This window comes from Sciurus carolinensis, chromosome 15, assembly GCF_902686445.1.
Source record: "Sciurus carolinensis chromosome 15, mSciCar1.2, whole genome shotgun sequence".
In the NCBI taxonomy this organism is placed as follows: Eukaryota; Metazoa; Chordata; class Mammalia; order Rodentia; family Sciuridae; genus Sciurus; species Sciurus carolinensis.
The window spans coordinates 2,797,822-2,821,575 of record NC_062227.1 but is presented as its reverse complement, the minus strand read 5'-3'; the positions used below and the strand labels follow the sequence as shown (position 1 = coordinate 2,821,575).

The 23,754-nt window shown below is 56.1% G+C and overlaps 1 protein-coding gene across 2 annotated transcripts in view; it reads right to left on the bottom strand.

Moving 5' to 3' along the window:
- Positions 1–11,370: 11,370 nt before the first annotated feature.
- The window catches only part of Impa2 (inositol monophosphatase 2), a 47,531-nt gene continuing 35,147 nt past the window's right edge, over positions 11,371–23,754 (bottom strand). For both annotated transcript variants that reach the window (XM_047526880.1, XM_047526879.1), the window contains 3 exons: positions 15,548–15,656; positions 14,734–14,885; positions 11,371–13,398 (listed from right to left, as the gene is read on the bottom strand). In XM_047526880.1, the coding sequence (XP_047382836.1) occupies positions 13,283–13,398; positions 14,734–14,885; positions 15,548–15,656 (377 nt within the window). In that variant the 3' untranslated portion in view covers positions 11,371–13,282. The remainder of the gene's footprint in view (positions 13,399–14,733; positions 14,886–15,547; positions 15,657–23,754) is intronic.

Genomic DNA, 23,754 nt, shown 5'->3' with positions numbered 1-23,754 from the left:
AATCACAGGGGTGCTACTCCACGTGGTACTGGGCTATCGGAGACCTTTGGATTATGCTAATAGCAGGTCATCATTTCATATCCTTATATCCCTACATGGGATTGGTCACCAGACAACCTTTAGCCACCACTCGGTACACAGTAAGTGGACCTGCATCCACCCGGGCCTGCAGCTTGCTCCTTCCTTGCCCAACGGAGCTCTGCCTTGTCATCTTGAAGAGCCACCCTGTCAGCAAGATGAAGAGCAAAGTCTCCAGGAGGCTCACAAGCCACAAGATCCTCCAGGTGCTGAGCCCGGCCTTGGGGACACTCTCCCCAAATGTCACCTAGGACGACAACCTGTAGACTCTGCACTCACCACACAGGTCTGGGTGACTCCTGTGGTCCCACCGCCCACCTGTCGACTCTGCACTCACCACACACACCAGAACTACACTAGTGTTTCCTGTGGTCTGGATGTGGTTTGTCCTCCTAAAAGTTTGTGTGTTGGGTCCTTGGTGTCTGTGGGTGGTTATGATGCAGTCTTTAAGAGACCAGTTAGGGGGTTAGGGGGTATTGGTTAGGTCCATGGGGTAAACCCTTGAGGGGACTGTGGGACCTGTCCTGCTGCCACAGGTGTGGCCATGTGGTCCCTTGCCTGGTATGCACACCTGCCATTGCTGTCTGCCATGATGTAATAAGCCAAGGGAGGCCCTCACTAGACCTGTGTCATGCTGTTTGGACTTTCAGCCTTCAAAAGCATGGGCTAAGTAAACCTCTTTTCTTCATAAGAAGCTTTTAGTGACAGCAATGAAAAGCTAATACAATAATCTAACATACTATTTGAATAAATTGTTTTCCTTTGCTTCAAATTGTAAACTTCTCAAGGACAGGAATGATATTTTGTTATCAGTACCTGGCATTTAGCTCAGTCTCACTACATATCAGGCACTGGTGGTGCAGGCCTGTAATCCCTGTGACTCTGAGGCTGAGGCAGGAGGGTCCCAAGTTCGAAGCCAGCCTCAGCAATTTAGAAACACCCTAAGCCACTTAGTGAAACCCTGTCTCAACATAAGAAATAAAAAAGGACTGGAGATGTGGCTCAGTGGTGAAGTGCCCTGGGTTCGATCCCTGGTACTAAAAATAACAGTAAGTATAAAATAACAGCATGTGTTTACCATGAGCCCGGGACTTGCCCAGGGACAGGGCTGAGGACTTTCCATCCTGAATGTGCCACCTCGTGTGCCACGGTGGCATGGGACCATTCTGCGTCAAAGGAAACTGGGTCTCAGCAAGTGCAGGCGAGCTCTCTGCCCGGCCCTGCTCTGCCTGAAATCAAGGCACACTTTCCCCTGTGAAGGTGTTCCCTACGCGAGACCAGGAAGGGTGTGACTCACGGTGAGACCGGAGGGCACCAGATGAGCATGCGCTGACACCTGCTGAGATCATCCCATCGTCATGTGTCCCCCTGGTTGCTCTCCTGTGAGTCCCTTGAAACAAAACCCATTCCTCCCATCCAATTGCCTCTTTGAGTTTACTTCTTTTCTGTGAGCTCGCAAGCATGTAAATATGAATAAAAGTCTTATGCTTTTCTTTCTGTTAATTTTTAAATTTTGCAGACCCCATTAATTGAACCAAAAAGGATAGAGGAAACTTTTTTCCTCCCTAACAATATATATCTCATTTAGGTTTTACCCTTCAAAAGGCTACCATGATTATCTCTGTTTTCCGGAGGATGAAGTTGGAGCATAGATAGTGCACACAGCTAATAAGTGGAATTGTTTGGATATCTTACATGAGCGACTATTAGTGTGTTGAGTTGAATTAAAATATTTTTATAGAATTCTGGGAAGATTTTGGTAAAATAACAGCCATAGCCTCTGTCCTTGAGATGCTTATTTAATTGGTAGCACTCTTTCCCATCACAAAAATGGACATGTCAAGGTCCAGAAGTGTGATTCCATCTTAAATTTAACCCAAACTAATTAAATATCATTTCCAAGGTCATGATGACAGCTTTCTGAAAAACGAAATAGCAGCCTCTTGTCAAAGCCTTGGCTGACCTCTGGATGAGTGGTTTTCTTCCTTTTCGTTTTCTGTGGTGCTGGGGACTGGACGCAGGGCCTGGCCCGCGGCCGCCGCAGCCCCTCTGCACCCTGCTTCAGTCTTGGCTGGTGTTGGCCGCTCTGCTTTACACGGTCGGGACTCACCGCGCAGACGTGGCGCGCTCCGCCTTAATTCCTGCAGTCTCGGTGCCCACACTGAGGCAGGGGCACCGGCCACTTCTCCGCGGCCTGCCAGGACTGCGGGTCCCTGCAGCTCGCCCGCAGACGGCAGGGGGCGCCTCTGCTCTGCGCAGCACCGGGACCCGCGACGCGGGCCTGGGGTGCAGAGAAGAACCGGCCTGCAAGGTTGCGCAGCCCGTCACCTGGCAGCCCAGCGCTCCATGAACAGCGCGGACAAAGCTGCGGCTGCCGCGATTCGACCCCGGAGTCGGCGGGCAGTGGGACCTGCTTGTCGCGGGAAGTGGGTGTCTCCAGCCATCAGCGAGACCGGGTCCAAAGCCCTGCGTGCCGAGGATTACGGTGTGGGTACAAGGCGGGTGCCCCCGGCTGCTGGAAGCTGCCGCCACGTTCTTGGGCGCATCAGTGCTAACCGCATGGGTTTGTAAAGGACCACACCCCATCCAAGTGCCCTGTCCAAGACCCCTCCTCTGGCAGCTGAGTGCGAGGCCCAACTTGGACTGACTCAGTGGGAGGCTGGGGCTGGTGGTTTGGGGAAGTGACAGGAGGGACCTGGGAAACTTGCCAGCCCCTCCCACCTGGGTGCCCCAGTGGCCTCGCGGTTTGAGGGGAGAGAATTGAAGATCAGGAGCCTCTGGATTGGTTTCGTTTGTTTGTTTGTTATTTCCGCAATCTAACAGTGCTGGGGACTCGAACCCGGGTCTCGAGCATTCGAGGCAGGCACTCTATGTGATGGGCTATATCGCCAGCACTGGCCTCATGGTTTGAGTAGGAGGAAGAGAGAATCAGACTCCCGAGGATCCGAAGGACAAGCTGAGTAGAGAAAATGCAGCAGGCACAACAGGAAAAGCCCTACACAAAGAACAGAAGCGCCCCTCCTTCCGGTATGAGCAGTGTGGGGACATGGAGGCTGCAGGGCAGAACTGCCTCCTCCTTGGGGCCTGGGAGTGGCCACCAGCAGCTGGCCTGGAGCAGGGGCGCTGCTCACGAGAGCCTGGCGTGGAAGCTGTCCTGACCAGGAGCCTCAGTCCACCCAGGAAGCAGCGTGTCCGGCTGCAGTCCCACAGGGCAGCCTCCAGGTGCCCGCAGGGGCCCCTTACCTGCATGTGACCCCTGGATACTTAGCTCAGTTATGGCTCCAGGATGGGAATCCTGCACCGGCGGCGTTCCTCTTACCATAAGCAGCATTGCCCATCAGCACAGTTGAGACACCCTGTCCACATCTGCCGCAGGGAAGCAGGTAGGACAGGGTTAGATCACACAAAAGGGGGAAACTGTTCATCTTTTACCCACCAGTGTTCCTTTTTTTTAAATCCAAGAAAGATCAAACAAACAAAATTATAGCTATGTCCCCACCTTTTATGAGGTGGAATAAATTCCTACTGTACAGGAACATGGGGACATGACAGTGAGACATACCTTAGTAGCAATATGCCGTGAGGGCTTTAACTCAATTTGTAACCAAAAGCTTGGTCTTTGCCCTGATGCCAATTCAATAACGAGGACACGGTTTTGAGAAAAAAAAAAAAAAAAAAAAAAAAGAGGTTTTATTTCTTGGCTAGCAAAGGAGAAACCCAGGGGACTCCTGTCCCAGAGACCATGATTCTGCCCATCAGCAGGAACAGGAGTTTTAAGGGAGCTCTTCAAAGACCATGTTCCAGAGGCTGTGTTAACACTCACTTGTTAATTTGGGAGATACTCACTTCCCGGATCCCTGGCAGACATCTCCGTCCTGTGGAGCAGGTGCTCAGGGTACTCTTGTTCCCTGCCCCAGGTTAGGGAGGGGGAGAGGGAGAAGAGAAGAAAACAGGTCCCTGTGAAAAATGAGCCTCAGAGCTGTGTTCCAAAGGTGACGTGGACCACTGTTACAAATTCTTGTCCAAAACTGGGTTGGGGTTGGGGGACAGAAACAAAACCAAGAAACCTCGACCCCTACACTCTCTTTCCGTGTGTGGCTCTGTTACTAACCTCTCAATGAGACTCGGTTTTCTCCAAGACAAGGGGCCTCTGTCCCCCTCCCCACCCCCATGGGGCCTGTAGCTGGGGAAAGATGGAGCTGCCTCCTTGTCCAGGGAAGGTGCCCTGGGCCTCCCTGGTGACATTCCATGCAGAGATGTGGACGACCAAGCCTTCCCAGGTCCCCTGGAGGCCGACACCCAGGACAAGGGTGAAGGGCCTTTCCCTGCCCTGACCCTTCTTGAGAAAGTTGTGGTGAACGTGGTCCCAGGACTGGATGCGGACAGCATCACAGGATGGACAGGACAGGAGGACACAGAGGTTACGGCCTTTCCTGAGTCAGGCCATGTCCCCACCCCAAGGCCCGCCTGGCCCCAGGCAGTGGTCTTGAGAAGGCTCAGCACTGGACGCGCAGCGTCCATGGCCTTGCAATGCCCGAGGGATTAGCTGTGACTGGCACTTGGAGATCAGAAGGGTGGACCAGGTGATTCCTAAGGGACCCCCTTTATTCCATTATTGAGTCTGAGAAGCCTCCAGGAGACATTGTCAAAGCACCCTGTGACTTTATGCAGAGGTGTCAGATCATCCTACCAGGGAGCCGGCTCCAGAGGTGCCTGATGACTGACGGATGAAATTCTCCCTGACGGTTCCCACACCCGCTGCCAGGAGCTCCCCCTCCTCACTTGAGGGGTTACTACCAGCTCCCAACAGCAGAGCTGCGGAGACTAGTGACACAGGAAGTGCAGGCTGCCCTGACAGTGCCCAGGGCCTCCGAGGTGTCTGCGTCCAGTCATTGCCTCCCTGGCCCTCCAAGCAGCACTGTGTCCCCCCCCCCCCAGTCTTGCAAAGTCACGTGAGTTTCCCCCACTGCACCCAGTGACCCTTCCTGGCTATCCGCTCTGAGTCCCTTGTACAACCTGACCCACCTTTCCAGACTCAGATTCTCCACCTCCCGCCAGGATCCCTGACCAGGGCCTGCTCATGCTGTCCCTTCCTCTCCAGCTGACATGCCCCGGACCTAGCGCCTTTCAGGACACCACCAGCCTACAGACTCAGAGAGGGCTGGGGCAAGGGCCTGGTTTCTAGACGCAAGTGCTAAGATGACTGGTCACAAACTTCTGGGGCCAGGAGGCCACAGTGGGTGAGCCACACACAGGCAGACCTTCCTGCACCGAGCGTGCGCAGAGGCACCCACAAAGCCTTCCCAATCCGGGAGGCCCACGTCATCTCCTTCCCACCCCTTCTCTTGATGCCCCTTTTCTCTGAACTTCAAGTTCAGATTCTGGTGGCCTCTGCAGCCTGGCTTAGAGACAGTGGTCCTGGCTCGGCTGGCTCTTGTCCTGCCTGCGCTCCCGGCTCAGATGCTGAACCACCTGTCTCCTGTCCTTCACTAGGTCCTGGAGGCCCATGCTGCCCTCCACACTCACTTGCTGCTTCCGTTTCCACCTGCCCCAGGGCTGCTGTTGGATGTGTGGGGACTGAGTGGTGCTGGGGGACAGGTCCCTCTGCTGGGTGAGCTGGGCCAGGCACTCCTGACACCATTGATGTGAGCCTCTAGGTTTGGTCTTCTCACGCCTTTTCCAGGGACTGAGCCTCACTCCACCCTGAAGCCTTCATGAGGAGGAAGGGGAGGCCCAGGGCAGAGGCAGCTAGGATGAGAAGCCCCGAGCTGGGGTCTCCTGCAGCCTGCTGCCCTCGATGGACATCTGCTCGATGCACCCGCGTGCGCAGGTCCTCATCTGCACCATACGACGCTGCGCGGAGCTCAGCTTGGTCTCTTCTTCAGGGGCCCTGAGTCTCCACAGGTACCCAATGCCACCCAACTGCAGAGTGGCACCCTAGGCACAGTCCCGTGGGCCCCCCTGGCCACCAAGGTTGGCTCAGGTGGCCTGGTACTTCTGAGACTTACCCAAACTTTTAGCCACAGATGTTCATTTTTTGTTTATGCTTTAAAAACTCTGGTCTTTTAATACCTTAGCTGTGTGGTAGAAAGCACAGAGATCCATGTGGCTCCTGCTGAGGGAGGGGACGATCCTGAGGCTCCCCCTAAAGTCTGGGTGCAGACTGCAGAGCTGAGAGGGGACGGTTCATGAATAAGGCAGAGCCCTTGGAGGCGAGGCGTGTCTGACCAGATATTCTGGTTTCTCCCGTAGCTGAACCTTCCAGACTGAGAGGCCTGATCCCTCACTGTTGAGTAATGATGTAAACAGATCGACCGTGGGCTGATGAACAGAGGTGCCCCGGACAACGCTAGGGACTGTGTGCTTCCAAGGCCAGAAGGAAGGCTTTGGGAGTCTTCACCACGGAGAAACGACACGAGCGTGAGGAGACAGGGCGTCCAGCCTGGTTCAGACACCGCGTGTGCCCGTGTGCTGAGATATCCCAGAGGCCCGTAGATCATGCAGTTTTAACGAGTGGAGGGGAGGAAGCCAGGCCGTCTCTCACGGAGATCTGTCTTTCTGGTGGTGATGCCACCTCTTACCGCAGGCCGGCACTGGGCACCACCTCCTTCCCTCGCAGCTGAAGGCAGCGCTCAGGCAAGCGGACTTGACCCGCCCAGAAATGGCTGCGAACAGCAGGAAAGACCTCATGCTGGAAACCAGGGAGTCCTTTCTTTTCACAGTGTGGGGACACAACCCAGGGTCTCAGCATGCAGGGAAAGCGCTCTGCCATCATTGTGTGCTTTTCTGTCTGGAAAAAGCTGCAGATTAATTCCCTAAAAACCCGCAAACACCAGTACTGCAGAGCGTCTTCCCTTCTGTTGTCCTGTGACATCCACTGCACAGCGCTGAGGCAGCTAGATCCGGTCCTGGGGACATCTTTCACCAAGGCCAAGAGAGAGAGGGGTGGCTTTAACGAGGCAGGAGCCACGGGAACATCAGTCCTCAGGCCTCTCCTGGTGTGTGTGGGTGGTGACACTGACGCAGGTGTGAGTACACAGGGCCCTCCTGGTGTGTGTGGGTGGTGACACTGACACAGGTGTGAGTCCACAGGCCCCTCCTGGTGTGTGTGGGGGGTGACACTGACGCAGGTGTGAGTCCACAGGCCCCTCCTGGTGTGTGGGGGTGGTGACACTGACACAGGTGTGAGTCCACAGGCCCCTCCTGGTGTGTGTGGGTGGTGACACTGACTCAGGTGTGATTCCACAGGCCCCTCCTGGTGTGTGTGGGTGGTGACACTGATGCAGGTGTGATTCCATAGGCCCCTCCTGGTATGTGTGGGTGGTGACACTGACTCAGGTGTGATTCCACAGGCCCCTCCTGGTGTGTGTGGGTGGTGACCCTGATGCAGGTGTGAGTCCACAGGCCCCTCCTGTGTGTGTGGGTGGTGACACTGACGCAGGTGTGAGTCCACAGGCCCCTCCTGGTGTGTGTGAGTGGTGACACTGATGCAGGTGTGAGTCCACAGGACCCTAGGTGTGTGTAGGTGGTGACACTGACGCAGGTGTGAGTCCACAGGCCCCTCCTGGTGTGTGTGAGTGGTGACACTGATGCAGGTGTGAGTCCACAGGCCCCTCCTGGTGTGTGTGGGTGGTGACACTGACGCAGGTGTGAGTCCATAGGCCCCTCCTGGTGTGTGTAGGTGGTGACACTGACGCAGGTGTGAGTCCACAGGCCCCTCCTGGTGTGTGTGAGTGGTGACACTGATGCAGGTGTGAGTCCACAGGACCCTCCTGGTCTGTGTGGGTGGTGATACTGATGCAGGTGTGAGTCCACAGGCCCCTTCTGTTGTGTGTGGGTGGTGACACTGTTGCAGGTGTGAGTCCACAGTCCCCTCCTATGTGTGTGGGTGGTGACACTGACACAGGTGTGAGTCCACAGGCCCCTCCTGTTGTGTGTGGGTGGTGACACTGACACAGGTGTGAGTCCACAGGCCCATCCTGGTCTGTGTGGGTGGTGACACTGATGCAGTTGTGAGTCCACAGGCCCCTCCTGTTGTGTGTGGGTGGTGACACTGATGCAGGTGTGAGTCCACAGGCCCCTCCTGGTGTGTGTGTTTGGTGACACTGATGCAGGTGTGAGTCCACAGGCCCCTCCTGGTGTGTGTGGGTGGTGACACTGGTGCTGGTATCAACCCCATACCAGTGTCAACTTTGGCCACCGATGCTTTGAGTGAAATGGATAAAATACATAGCATGACATTTCTGGATGATGTCATTGTAATCCCCGAAGATCAGGGGAGCAGATTTTGCAAAGATCTCCCTTACAGGGTGAGCTGAGCTTGTCTAGTGACCAGGAGGACCATGGATGTGAGGTGGTACGCTATTTCTTGCCAGTTCTCCGGAGAGCTTGTGTCCTGCTGGCTCAGGTGCCTCCTTTGCCCATGCTCTCTCTAGTCCTGAAGCCCCAGTCCCTCTGTTCAGGACAAAGTTTGCCAATGTGTGCTTTGGACTCCTAGCTACTGATGGAGGAAGTCGTCAATTTAGTCGAGGAGTGATTTCTTTGAAGAAAACTTCCAAAAACACTTAAGAGCTAAGAGACATTACACAAATAATGTCATGACTTCCCAAGATGCTTGTTGAAGAATTGGAGGAACTTAGGTGTCTGCACATACACTGAGCTCTTTTGAGTATGTTCTGAAAGAATAAAAAGTCACAAATCTGAGTGTAAAAGAATAGTCAGAAATGTGGTCAGTCTTGAGCATCCATACTCTATTGAAAGTCCATTTAGAATGAATGCAGATGAAGGAATAAGCTTATGGGGAAAAAAGCCAAAAACAAAACAAGCAGAACCCAGTCTCAGGACGACCACACTGTGCTTTGGGAACTACTGAAAAGCTGGGAAAGACCAGGGCACTTGGTCCCAGGAGGACGCAGGACTTGAGCCCGTGGTTTGGCCTTCAGCAGGGTGATCAGACATGAAAGTCTCTGCTTCTTCCAAGACACAATGATTACAAAGCATGGTGAGACACAGGCTCACTCTAGGGGTCAACATTTCAGTTGATGAAGAGCAGAAGCACTTGCCCGTCACAGGGCTCTTGCGTTCTGATGGTGACTTTGGCAAGGTGACTTTGGGAAGGTGACTTTGGGAAGGCATGTACATGATTCACCAGGCTCACAGCTGAGGGGAGGAACCTGGAAAAGCCCTGGAGAGCTTTGATACCTTTACCTATGGGACCATGTGGTGCCTCAGTTTACTGACCTGCCTGTGGTCACACGGCTGAGTAGCACAGAGCGTCAACTTTGAACCAGAATTCTGATCCTCACCCAGTGTGCTACCTGCTCTCTGCACAATTCCCCTCGAACCTTTAAGATTACAAGCTTATGATTGGGGTTGGGGTTGACCGAATGCTTGCCTAGTATTCACAAGGGCTGGGTTCAGTCCCTGGTACCAGAAAAAAAATCACGCTCAGTGATCCCCATTGAGATTTTCAAAGCCACAAGCAAATGGCGAAAGGAGCTTGTGTTCAAAATGATATAACTTTGTTAATTAAAATATTTTGGTATTGCTTTTCAGTGTTTTACTTCCAAGACACATAGGTGTTAATGAAGACTCCCTCATACATCGTTTTACTGTATATCTCACATCTTCACTCCCTTAAGTAGGTTCACGCAAGGCAGTGAGCAAGCTGGCTAAAGGTTGTCTGTGCATTCCTAAAAAGAACCTATAGATTACCAGACTGATAGGGCAGCATTTTTGTTTTACTTAAAATTTTAAAAATTTAAATTTTGTTTTAATTGTTACCACCACCAAGGGCAGGGGACAGTCTCATCCACAGCTCTGAACTGGGCACAGAGGGACTGCACCGCAGGGCTCCAGAGAGATCTGGGTGGCCTGGTGGGTCTGCATGGCTCCCATGGACTCGGCACGGACTTGGTCTCTGCTAGACCCTGGGACGCACCCCAACAACCCCTAATGCATTATGGGATTCTGGGCGTTTCTGTAGGAAGCATGGGTCTCTGGGCCTAGGAACAGCACTCTTGCCAGGCTCCCCATTCAGCTGACAGAAAGCCCCACTCTTACACATTTGGCATTTCACATACACATTAACTTCATCCAGCACCTGCAGAGAGAGATCTGTCCCTGTCCTGACGGTGGCAGGGGACACTCAGTGGGTGAGGCAGCATCCAGAGTGTAGCTGAGTGGTTGCATGTTTTCCTGGCACAAAACCAGCCAAGGAGAGTGGTGCCTGCCTGTAACCCCAGGGACACAGGAGGCTGAGGCAGGAGGGCTGCAGGTTCAAGGCCAGCCTGTGAAACCTAATGAGCCCCTGTCTCAAAATGAAATAAAAAGGTCTGAGGGATCCAATCCCTGGTACTGAAAAAAAAAAATCCTCATCTCTTCTGGAAACTCAATCAATTATGAAATGACAGGAGTTAGAACCATATCTGCAAAGTGGCTCGTTTATTTCTGTCACCACGACCAATATGAAGGTGGAGGTCCTTCTGGGCTGGTCATCCCACCGGCTGAGCCCTGCCCTCCCAGGTCCCCACCGGGCACCTACAGCTCCCTCCCAGCTGCAGCTTTGCGTATGATATTCACAAATCCTCAGAACGTCTTAAGACCCATCCCACTCGGGAAACCTTGGTGTGCAGATTTTGGCTGCCCCATGTGACCCAAGAGGAGCTCGTCACAGACAAACACGTCGAGTCACCAGGCACGCATGTGACGCCGTCAGACGGTGCACAACAGCCGCAGAGATCACGTGGTTTCAGGATCTTGAAGTCCCTCTCTGCCTGTGGCCCCAGAGGCTCCAGAGGTCGACCTTGACCCCGGACCCAGGGAGCAGGGCAGGTGCCCGGGAGGCTCTTCTGGCTGTGGGAAGTGCAGGGTGGTAGCGGCACCGATGCACCAATGCCAACGAGGCCCGCAAGTCCCTCTGCACCTGGCAGGGCCTGGCCCCACACAGTTGCCAGGACGTGGGGCACTTTCCTACGTGGCAGCTCGATGGAACAAAGGCTGTGAAGGGGCAGAGGCACCGGTGCCCTGGGACCAAGGGAAGGAAGCGTTCCTGCGATGAGGTCCTAATTTTGGAGCATGAACAGAACTCAGAGGAAAAGAGGAGACAAACCCTCAGGCTGATGGGTTCTGCATGTGCAGCACCTGCCAGCACCTGGGCCAGGTGTCCTGACCACTGGATCCTGGATCCTGGCTCACTCTCACCCAGGGAAACACGGAGAAGGAAGGTTCTGGATGCTGCTGCAGGCTCACATCTGCGGGTGGACCGTGGTGTGCAAGGCAGCCTGCCGGGTCTGCATGCCACCCAGGCCATCCTTGGAGCATCCCACGAGGGACGGCACCTGAGCCTGAGGCCAGGAAGCCCGGGCTGGAACTGGGCCTGCTCACCCAGAGCCAGCACTCCTCCCTCCTGAAGCCGCTGGTGGCCAGGGCAGCAACAGAGACCAGCCGCCAGCGGGAGAAGACGCTCTTCCAGCCTGTTCCGAAACACCTTGGGCTGATACTGGCCGTGCAGCCCCGCGGCTCCCCTGCCCGGCCCCATCACCCAGGCTCCTGGCTCCTTGGCTCTGCTTCTTCCCGAGAGGTCTCATCTTAAGGCTGGCTCTGCAGAACCACAGAGTCACCTGCACACCCAGGCTGCTCGTGGGGTCTCACCTGTGGCCCTGCCCTGCCCTAGGACTGGCCCGCTCCCTGCTCCCCGACCCCACTGCACCATGGATGCCACAGGGAGTCTTCGGATGGACGGGGAAGGATGTGGATTCCTAACACAGTGCCTTCCGCAGGGTGGAGGATGCTGGGGCAAGTTCTCTGAGGGTGACTTCCATGCAGTGCTGAGCCACCAAACCTGGGGAGACGGGAGTGCCTCCGTTTTATCCGCACCACCCCACACAGTCCTGCCCTCACGCTCCCGTGGGGCGCGCTCCTGTGCAAGTCAGGAGCACCAACCACGCACTCAGCGGGCACGAGGCCAGTTCATCCAAGTGAGACCAAGTCCTCACACATCTGGTCCTTGAATAAGGCACACACTGGGGTTCTTCTGCTCTCCCCATTCAGACCAGAAAGGGAAATTCCTTCCTTTCCACAGTGAATTTAATAAAAAATGACCCAAGAGGAAGTGGGGTAAGGCACTTGGCATTTTATTCCCAACGAGAACGCTCCCTGAGGAGTTCTTCTCTGGGGTCTCACACCTGCAGTGAGCTGTTCTTTGGTGGCTTGTCCCAGGAGTGTGGATGGAGGGGTCCTGTGTGGCCCTGAGTGTCCAGGGCTGAGGCTTTGAGGCCAGCTGGGTCTTGCTGAGACCACAGAGGTACTGTTTGGGGAGACTGACAGGTTATTTTACAAGGGGCCATCCTCCAAGGGTGGGGCCAGAGACAGCAGAGGCCAGGAAGGCTCTGGAACATGGTTTGTTGATGGCAGGGGAGGAAGATGAGGGAGAAAGTGAAGAGGTTGGAATTTTTGGTTTTTAAGACTGACTTTCTCAATGTCTAAACTTCAGAAGAGGTTTTTGGCCTGTCGGAGCATTTTAATTATCTGCATCAATAATTCCATCTCCTAAAGAGATAGATAAGGCCCAGGAAATACATTGCAATTTCTCTCCATTGAACAGTCAGCATTTCAGAGAGGCGGTTTTCAGCTACTGGTTTCTCTGCAGTCTGTCCTGCAAGGCATCTTGGAGTCTGAATACTAACACCAAACGGACTGAGGTTTTCCTGGCGCTCATCCAAGACAGAGACGAGCAACCTACACTGTCTCCTTTGAACTTCAAAGTCAAAGCCTTTCCCAGGAGCCCGCATCCATGGTGTTTGGGGAAGCAGGCGACACATCTGAGAGAACAGATGCGTGGAGTGCGTGGTTTTGACGTACTGCATTCTGTAGAACCTTGGGGCACGGGAGGGCCTGAGGACGAGGCTGCTTTACCAGCAGCTCCAAAGATTACCTGAGGCTTGCCTTCTGGAGGGAAGGAAAGACTGGACCACCAGTAGGCGTCTCGTGTGAGATTCAGGCCTAGGCCCTGCAGAAGAACGTGCACGGACCTGGAGAAGCTACCTGGGACTGAAGAGAAGCCAGCTACACACCAAGTCCACCGCTCTGGGGGAGGGAGACCCCTGCATGGGGCACAGGCCACTGGGGCAGCCCCTCCCGAGTGCTTCCACGCAGCCTCCGGGAAGGCTGTCCCCGGTCCCTGGCCAGGCTGCTGCCTGGGCACTCACTTCTCATCGTCCCTCCCACAGTTAATAGTCTGTAAGGCCTGGGCTATGAGCATCGCCATCTCCCGGGTGCCAGCAGCAACCACCCTGCAGGACATGAGGTCGAGGGGTCCACCTGGGGACGGCAAGAGAGCAGACGCCGGTTACTGGAGGGGCCAAGCAGCCTGTGCAGCAGCCTCTCGCATGCACACCCCAGAAGACAGCTCGCGGGGCTGCGCTGGAGGCCGGGCCTCCACAACTGGTGCTCCAGTACTGGATCAGCCAGGGAAGGGAGGCCGGACCTCACCTGCTCCACCCCAGCGTGACGGGCCAATATTGTACAGAGCCCAGGAGCCTCTGCTTAGGCCGCACTGGACGTCTAGTCTAGTGAGTCCAAAGGAGGGTTGGACCAGACAGGGGAGCAGGTGGGTCCCCAGGGTGCTGGGGGCAAAGGCTCCACTCTGCTCAGTCTGGGCAGGTGGCGCCTGCATTCCCACCTGTGCCTGTGGGCACAGCGAAGCCCTGCAGCTGCCTGGGGTGTGCGCAGCAGGACCGACCGCCTGGCCAGAGACCTATGGGCACAGATGGGAGCCTCGGGTGCTCACGTGGCCAAATCCAGAGAGCTGGATGCTTTTTAATGTGAAACTGGACTGTCTAGTCTCGCTGTCTAAGATGGACACTGCTTTACCCCTATGCCTTTGCTAGCTCAATTAAGGCCTTCAAGGAGAAATGGGAGAAAAGAAGAAGTCAGGCTCCCAAAGTCAGAGCCACCCAGGTCCCAGTGGTCAGAGTCACTCATGTGCCCAGTGGTTAGAGTCATGCTAAGTGCCCAGTGGTGAGAGTCACCCACATGCCCAGTGGCTACAGCCACCCATGTACCCAGTGGTCAGGGTCACCCACGTGCCCATTGGTCAGTTCACCCACATACCCAGTGGTCAAAGTCACCCATGTGCCCAGTGGTCAGATCACCCAGGTGCTCAGTAGTGAGATCATCCAGGTACACAGTGGTCAGATCACCCACATACCCAGTGGTCAGAGCCACCCGTGTGCCCAGTGGTCAGATCACCCATGTGCCCAGTGGTCAGAACCACCTATATGCCCAGTGATCAGAACCACCTGCGAGCCATGGTTGGAGCCACCCATGTGTCTAGTGGTCAGAATCACCTATGTGCACAGTGGTCAGAGTCACCCATGTGCCCAGTGGTCAGAGTCACCAATGTGCTCAGTGGTCATATCACCCACATGCCCAGTGGTCGGAGCCACCCGCGTGCCCAATGGTTAGAAGTGAACCAAGTGCTTCTGCTACTGAGCTCTGGACCAGGCTGGGCGAGAGGGCTGAGGACCCACCAGGACCCCGCTCCTCCTGAACCTCGTGGAGACGTCTACAGGAGCTAAGTGGACAGAGATGAGCCCTGACGTTCACAGGGCCCATGGACGCTCCTGGGTCGGTCCTGGGACTCGAGGAGCTGACCTGAAGTGTCCATCACGATGCCACCTGCTTCTCTGACGATGACCGTGGCGGCTGCCAGGTCCCAGCAGTGCAGGCCAAACTGGTAATAGGCATCGGCGGCCCCCGCGGCCAGGTGGCAGAGCGCCAGGGTGGAGCTCCCGATCACTCGGACCCTGGGGGAGAAGAGAGGAGGATGCAGGAGCGGCAGAGCCCTGGTGCCCAGCTCCGGACACGGCGGGCCTGCTGTCTTCACCTGTCGCCCTCCCGCCGGGCATGCTCGGGGACAAACACGAGCCACAGGCTTCTGCTGGCCGGCTGGGGACACGGACCTGGAGGGGCCTGTCCATCAGCGCTCTCTGCGATGGCAGCAGCCCTGCACTGTGATTGCCACTCTGATGGCCATGAAGGGCCACTGGGCGGGAACGTGCGGCCCGAGCACCAGAGTCCCGGTTCTGTTGGACATGATGTGCCACGTGAGTCCTTCTGTGGGACAGCCTGGGGGAGGGTGAGTGTGGAGGATCCTCTCGGGCTTTAATGAACGTTTGGGAGAAAAAAGTCAGAGCAGCAGACCGTGCGGGCAAGTGCTCCCGCAAGGACGCGCGGCTGAGGCCCTGGGGTCAGTTACCGGAGCTCTCCAGCAGTGCGGGGAGTTCCTGCCGCCCAGTGACAGAGCGCCTGTGGGCCTGCGCGGGATCCCAGGACCCCGCGTGGAGCGCCGAGCACGCGGGGTTCCCGCTTCAAGCCGCCAGGGAGACTCCAGCGACGCATGCGCCTGGCCCTCGCCCCCCCCCCCCCCACCACCACCACCACAGTGCTCCTGGAACCCGGACCCTACCCGTGAGCCCGGCCGTGCAGCAGACGCTCCATGTTGCTCAGGAAGAGTCTCAGGGTCGCAGGGTCGCGCCTGGGGCCGATTTCTGTCAGCACCAAGGCCCTCGAGAGCTCTGCAGGAGAGACTGCCCAGTCAGGAGGACCTGGCCCCAGCCCCGGGGGCGCCATCGGGGTCCACTGTCACCCCTCCCTCCCAGGGCAGGGCCTGTGATGGTCGGTGCTCGGAGGACTCTCAGAGCCACGCTGGAGCAGGGACTCCCTGGAGCGGAGCCGGCTCCAAGGCCAGGCCACCATGACTTCCGGGCTGTCCCCTGCCTCGGGCTGAGAGGAGGACTCTGCAGTCCTCTGTTGGGGAGGCTCCATCTTGCCGAGGTGGCATGGAGACCTGGGGAGAACATGGCTTAGGAAGAGCACCACCACTCAATCCTGTGAAAACACGGGAGTCCACCCCGCTGATGGAGGGGGAAGCTTCACTGAGTGAATCCTTCTAGAAGGTTCCCCACCAGCCCTTCCCTAACTGCTGCCATGGGAAGAGGGAGGAAGTAGCTCGGTGGCAGCGTGGTCTCTGGGCAAAGCCCTCTGCACACAGGAAGGCTGGGCACGGCCCGGTGTGCAGGGGCCACACAGGCTGGTGCCAAGTCCCTGTTTATGTCACGGGCTCTGCCAGGAAGTGGGCGTGGGGGCCGCGACAGGGACTGGCTGCGGGGATCCGAGGGCGCCTCTGCTTTGCTGCACCTGGGCACCCGTCCTGCAGCAGGAGCCAGCCCAGGTGTGCTGGGGGGCAGACGCCGCAGCTCCCCCCCTGGAGGGGCATGGGCGTGTGGAAGGACAGCTTGGCCGTCTTTGACAAGAGCCTGACCACAGCAGCTGAAGATTGGCTTTCTCACACAGAACCTGTTCGCGGACAGTCAGAGCAGTCGGTCCATGAAGCCAATAACCTGGAAGCGACCAGGACCCCTTCGGTAGGTGAAGGGATCAGCGAGGACTGGCGGACCCGGATGGTACTCACACTAAGCAGAAATGAGCTCCCGAGTCAAGAAGAGAGGAGACTTAAACGCCTGTTACTAGGCAACAGCTACATCGCGTGTGATGCCAACCAGGTGACATTTTACAAAAGCTAAAACTATGGAGACAGTAGAAAGGCCGGCGGCCGCTGGGGCTTGGGACAGGGTCAGGGTCTGGGGCAGAGAACCAACAGGCAGACCCAGGGGTCTTCAGGCAGCAAAGCTCCTCTGCACGACACCACAGTGCTGGACACGGGTGGGACTTGGCCCAAGCCCACGGGGCATGCACCAAGAACGAGTCCGGGTACTGGCGAGGAGCCAGTGCGGGTTCACAGACGGTGACGTGTGCCCCTGGACGGGGATGCTGATGGCTGCTTGGTTTTGCTGTGAACCTAAAACTGCTCTAAAAGAAGTCTGTTAAAGAAAGCCGGGGGAGGGGAGAGGCGGGGAGGGATCAGACAGCCTGCCCCTCACACAGCCAGGGACAGGGAGGGACGGGTACAGGAAGCCGCAGGAGAAAGAAATCACAGCAGCAGTGACGTGAGCCCAGCCCAACCCCAGCCCTGACCACCTCGCTTCCCACCTCACCAGGAGAGACTCACGCCCAGCGCGGCTCGCTGGCCCTGCGGAGCCACTGAGGACGGAAGACACGGCTCCCCAGGAGCCCGCGAGCCGTGGGCTCCTCTGCCCTTTCCTGTTCAATCGGGAGGGTAGGAAGTGCCTCCCTCAGGCCAGGGCTGCCCGGCCTCCCTCCTCGGAGGGCAGGTGGCAGGTACAGCCTAGACAGGCAGAGGCCCCACTGGCTGGCCGAGGCAGGAGCAGGGGCCTTCCGGTAAGTGCTGGAGGACTTCGCAGGCAGCAGTGGCCACACCAAGCGCTGACCCTGCTCTGCTTCAGACAGGCCCGGCCCAGCGCTTCCCTGGCTCAGGGACAGGAAGACTCCCCAGCCCAGCGGGGAAGGGGCTGCCAGCGAGCAGCAATGGAGGCTCCTCGGAGCTCCTACTCCATGTTTTGTGCTGCAGTGTGGGGATCAAACCCAGGGCCCACCAGGTGCCTGGCAGACGCTGGGCTCAGGAGCACTCTCCCAGATCCCTGGGGCTCATCCCGTGACACAGCGCAGTGAAACGGAGCCCAGAGCCACCTGCAGGTGCGGCTTCATGCCTCAGCCAACGGAAAGTCACCCGTCACGACTCTCCTTGGTGTCATTTGTGACCAGTCACTCACGATTCCTGGGAGCCTGTACCTTCTGCTCTTCATCACACAGTGTCCATATTTCAGCTCTTAATCAAATACTAACACAAAGTTGGATGAGATTGAAAATATCCCGTGATTCCTGGGCAGCGGGAAACAGCTCAGTACAAAGTTCCTGTCTGGGTGGTGACATTTTGGAAATATCAAGGTGAAGGTCACGCGACACTGAATGGAACTGACATCATGCACAGCGTGCTCAAGAATGAGCGGAGGGCGGTCTCATGGGACACAGGTCCAGCCACGGGAGAAAACGTGGACCAGTCTTGAAGAAGGGCCCCATGCATATTCCTCCAATAAACCGACTCTGGGGTTAACAAACAGCCTGAGACTTTGGACAGTTTGAAACCCTTGCTCTGTTGAGCACTGCAATCAATGGGGACGGGTCACTGGGGTGTACCCTCGAGGGGACAGGTCAGTCACTGGGGTGAGTCCAAGAGTACTACTGTCCTGAGGGAGATTTCGCACCTTGACGGTGACGAGAAAAGCTATTTGTACCCTGCACAGTCAACTCCCTCACTGTGACAAAACACCTGAGATAATCAACTGAAAAGGAGGGAAGCCTTATTTTGGCTCGGGGGTCCAGAGGCTTCAGTCCAAGTTTGCCTGGGCCTGTGGTGAGCCAGCACGGAGGCAGGAGCCTGCGGCAGAGGAGCCCAGCTCGCCACAGCAGCTGGGCAGCCGAGAGGGAGAGGAAGGGGCCGCGGTCTCCACACCCCCTCAAGGGCGCCCCAGGAGCCTCCCTCCACCAGGCCCACCTCCCCATTGTGCCGCGGGCTGGGGACCGAGCCTTTGGCACAGGGGCCTTGGGGACATTCCATGCACTCGGGGACAGTACCCGCCTTCCCTGGGAGCAGCAGCGGGTCTTGTTGGACGTGTAGCCAGGGCCCCGTGTCCACGCGTCCTCCTCCCACAGTCCCAGTCCCCGGGCTCCTGGAGGCCCTAAGAGCTGCTGGCGTGAGGATGACCAGGCTCTGTCCGACCTGGAGCCTGTGACCAGCCAGGCGTGGCTGCGTGGACCAGGCCTGGCAGGCGCAGAGTGGGCGCTGCGGAGGTTCTGAGCGCTCCGCATCCTACAGGTCGATCCCACGGTGCGTGGCTTGGGCCCAAATCAACTTTAAAAAAAAAAAAAAAAAAGTAATTTGGGGGGGAAAGAGTCTGTCCAGAACCCCGAGTGCTATTGGTTGGATCCAGAATGTCACCCAAGGCCACATGCTGAGGGTGTGGCCCCAGCCTGCGGTGGACCAGGAGGGGCAGAGCTGGTGGGCCTGGTGGGAGGAAGTGAGGTCACTGGGTGTGCCCATGGGGGACAGGTCAGTCACTGGGGTGTGCCCTTGAGTGGACAGGTCAGTCACTGGGGTGTGTCCTTGAGGGGATGGGTCACTGGGGTGTGTCATTGAGGGGACAGGTCAGTCACTGGGGTGTGCCCTTGAGGTGACAGGTCAGTCATTGGGGTGTGCCCATGGGGGGGCAGGTCAGTCACTGGGGTGTGTCCTTGAGGGAATGGGTCACTGGGGTGTGTCATTGAGGGGACAGATCACTGGGGGGTGCCCTTGAGGCAACAGGTCAGTCACTGAGGTGTGCCCTTGAGGGAATGGGTCAGTCACTGGGGTGTGTCCTTGAGGGGACGGGTCAGTCACTGGGGAGTGTCCTTGAGGGGACAGGTCAGTCACTGGGGAGTGTCCTTGAGGGCACAGGTGAATGGTTTCCTCTGCCACACACGTGTCACATTGTTCTGTCTCCCCACATGGCCAGAGTAAGGGACCAAGGGACCAAGATGGAAAGAAACTTCTGAAGCCACGAGACAGAACAAACCTCTCCTCTTTTTAAGTTACTTACCTCAGGTATTTTGTCACAGTTATGGAAAACTGACTAACACAATGGGCAAGACAGAATCAGAAACCTATGTAACAGCCCACCATTTCCAACCTCTCCAAATCCCCTCTGATGAACACAGAGCAACCCGGAGAAAAAGCCCAAATTGTACATGTCCTCTACAAAACAGAACACCCCCCAACAAAACCAAATCTATCCCCACAAAGTATCTGCACGTCCCATCACAAGCTGGGGGCAAAACTCCCACAGCTACGCACAGACTGGGCCTCAGAGTCTGCACAGAGGGAAGTGGAGGAGAATCGAGCGTCTACTGGACCCAGGAACAGGAGAGCCTGGAAATCACAGCAGCTACTTCCTGGAAGTCACATGGGCCACCCAGAGAGGGACTGGGCACAGTCAGCTCCAGGGCCTTGGTGGGGGGCAGGCGTGAAGGGGATGGAGCCTGTGGGCCTGTGGTCTCTCCTGACCGACTTCGCAGGCACCATCGCCAGGCAGGCTCAGCACTGAGCAGCCACTCGGGGGAGGCCTTGCAAGGTCCCTGGGAAAGAGTGGCGGAGGAAAAAGAAAAGACCCAGCTGGTGCTGGGCCGGCTTCTTGACTGTGCCACAGAAGCAACAGCAGAGGGCGCACTCGAGCCAACACCGCCTCCAGCCCCGCAGCCCCAAGTTCAGCCGCAGATTCCAAGCAAAGGTAAGTAACTGAAAGAAGCACGGCTGACCCACACGACTAGAAGAAAAAAGAATAAGGGGCAGGATAACATCTCTAACTCAATAAAAGAATGCCAGAAAGAGTTGTCCACAAAACAGAAGTAGCTTTATGTTAAAGAAATAAAGAATGTATGAAAGATAGGCGCGGGGGTGCACGCCAGTCACCCAGCGACTCTGGAGGCTGAGGCAGGAGGATCGCAAGTTCATCAGCTTCAGCAACTTAGTAAGCACCTGTCTCAAAAATAAAAGATAAAAAGGGCTGAGGACATGACTCAGGTTCAATCCCTGTGTGCAAAAAAAAAAAAAAAGTAAATAATCAGCATAACGCAGAATTAGAGGTCACAGAACTTAGGAAAAAATTTAAAAATATTTCAGACGACAAACTGAAAGGAACATAGAATGAAAAAATATGACAGATTGCATTTTGCAAGAAATTGAGGGTGAAAAAAGAGAAAAATTTTTTAAAAAGAAAACTGATAGAAAAAGTAAAACGATATAATAGAAAATGGCAGGAAGTAGCAAGTGGAGAAGATCCAGCCTACACATTTACCAGAGCAGCTCAAGAAGATGAAAATAAAGCGGTCCTGGGAGACAAGCACTGAAAACTAGATTCACCAGGTGCGGTGGCGCAAGCCTGTGGTCCCAGCTGCTTGGGAGGCTGAGGCCGGAGGATTGCAGGTTCACAGCCTCAGCAACTTAGCAAGGCCCTGTCTCTGAATAAAATGTAACAAAGAGCTGGGGATGCGGCACAGTAGTTAAGCGCCCCTGGGCTCAGTCCCTGGTACCAAAACCAAACAAAAACAACAACACACACACACAAAACTAGAATTCAAGAAAGCGCTTTCAAATGAAAAACGTACGTATTTGAAATTGACTGCGTCTCTGGGAAAATGACTGAAGAAGCACGGCCAAGCTTTACCCTAACAGGCTACTGTACTCAAAGAGGAAGAGAAGGACGCCCGAGCACCCCAGCAAAACACTAACATCCCGAGAAGTGAACGGAGATCCAACTGCCTTCAGCTCTCTCCACAGCCAGGTGTGCTGGCAGTCAACGGAGACCACGCCGGACACCCAAGCAGGACCAGGCGGGCGTGGGTTCTATCGCAGAGAGGCAGGCCTTGCAAGGACCCGGCCCCGGGAAGGCCGCAGTGACCACGGGAGAAGTTGGGACTACTGCTCTCAGCCCTGCTGAGAACCCCGCTGGGCAGGACCTGGTGGGCACAGACCAGCCTGGCGGGGTCCTGCCTGGCCATTGCCCACTGCGGCAGCCCGCTAGCCCGAGCACGGCAACTGCAGTGCTTGTCCATCAGAGGCCTGGAGCCCCTGCTGCCCAGGACGGGGACCGCCAGTTACTGCAGAACCACAAAGCTCTAAAAATGACTGACCGCGTGGACACTGACCCCTAAGCGACGTCCTTTGATGATTCTAATAAGGAGGGCAGCAAACAAAGAATTTAGATAAAGTGGTTATTCAAATTGAGTATTTGGAAGTGGAAAAAGAGAAAAGGAAAGAAAGAAGTGAGCCCACCACTTCAGTCACCGATCATAAAAGTCAGGTTTTTAAGCGAAACTGGAATTTGGGAAAACGCGGACCCACCACCACAAGCAGGACGCCTCCTCAACAGTAACGGCTCCTCGGGAGAGTGGTGAGAGGAGCAGACGTGACACTGAGCGTGTGACGGCGAACAGGCCAGCGTCCAGAGGAACGGAGACTCTCACTGAACCGTTTTCCACACGACCAAGGCGTGAGGTCACAGCAAGACCATCCCCGGGCCAGAGGTCCATCAGGGTACAGGACAGGGCTGAGATGTGGGGGTGGCAGAGCCCTTGCCTGGCATGCTGCAGGTCCTGGGAGCCACCCACAGCACAGCCACACACACACACACATACACACACACACCACCAAACCCCAAGAACACAAAGTAGAAGGCAGCCTGGGGTTCTCAACTTAACCAGACACCAAAATCCACCAAGTCACTAAATTCCACATTGGTTCTAACCTTTAAGAAACCACTACTTGTCACACTTGATTACGTATCAGAAAAGAACATCCTCAGCTGGGTGGGCTGGTGCACATCTGTCGTCCCAGCTACTCGGAGGCTGAGGCAGGAGGAATGGCAAGTTCAAGGCCAGCCTGGGCAACTTAGCGAGATCCTATATCAAAAAAAAATTTTCACAAAGGGGCTGGGGATGTGGCTCAGTGTTAGAGCACCCAGGTCCTTTCCCCAGTAAAAAAAGAATATTCTTGGTTATCTGAAAAGATGAGACTCAAAACATTCCTTCCTTTTCCAGCTACAGTCTGTACGAGGCCAGGTCTTCTCCCCACGTCCACAACATAACACACACCTGAGTACACACGAAGCTGGGACAGCCCGGTCGTCCTCTTCTAAGCCAGACTAACGAGATCCAGAAAAAACTGAAACAAAGACACTCTCCTATTTTACTTTTGCAAACTATGGTTATTTTCCATAAAAACATGTTTTTCATTTTTAAAATAAGTTAACGGACATTCTAAGTTCTCTTAGTCTAAACGTCTAACACGGACATCCACGGCGGGCGCCAGGTACCTGGGCACCTCCTCAGGAGGCGGGCGGGTTGCTCTCTCCCTGGAATCAGGCGGCCTGAGCAGCGCTGCTCCACAGAAGCCCTGCACCAGCCCACGCTGGGGAGCAGAGGGTGAAGGGCGGCGGGCACCCAGCCTGTCACCTGGGCCAGGACTCGGCGGTGCAGCAGGGCGACAGGAGGGACAGGAGGGGGGGACAGGAGGGGGACCTGGGAGTCAGGAGCAGGAGCTCCACCAGCCTGGGTGGGAGGAGGGGGAGCAAGGCGCCAGGGGTCACTGCGACGGGAGGGGCAGCATTTCAGAAACACGGACACAAGAAGGGGAGGAGGATCTCAACTCCAAAATTGGAATCAGGTGCAACAGATAAAAATGTGAACATAAGGGAATCGTTAGAGCAAACATAAACTTGATGAACCAGAAATTTCACCAAAGAATACAGAGACAAGCCAGCTGCTCCTTGAGACACCTACGCACACCAAGGAAGGGCTGCTCGCTCTCCTCAGTGACCACGACGGGGCGGAGCAGCTGGGGCGGCCGGGCGCGCCCCGGGACCCCCGCTCCTGCAGACCCGACCACCAGACTCCCCGAGGGCAGCCCCTCCAAGCCAGAAACGAGACGAGGGAACCTCACGACGCTACTCGGCCAGGGGTGAACGCACGGCCCTGAGGACCACTCCAGCAACCCTGGGACCTGACCACGTCCTCCCGGGACCCGCAGAGACGGAGGGCAAAGCAGTGACGGACCAAAGCTATCTCAGTGACCACTTGTCCCCCGCAGGACCGGCCTGGTATTGAAATATCACAAGGTGACGTCACTGCTTCGTCACCCAGTGACTCTGGGAGCGGGGGCCCCAC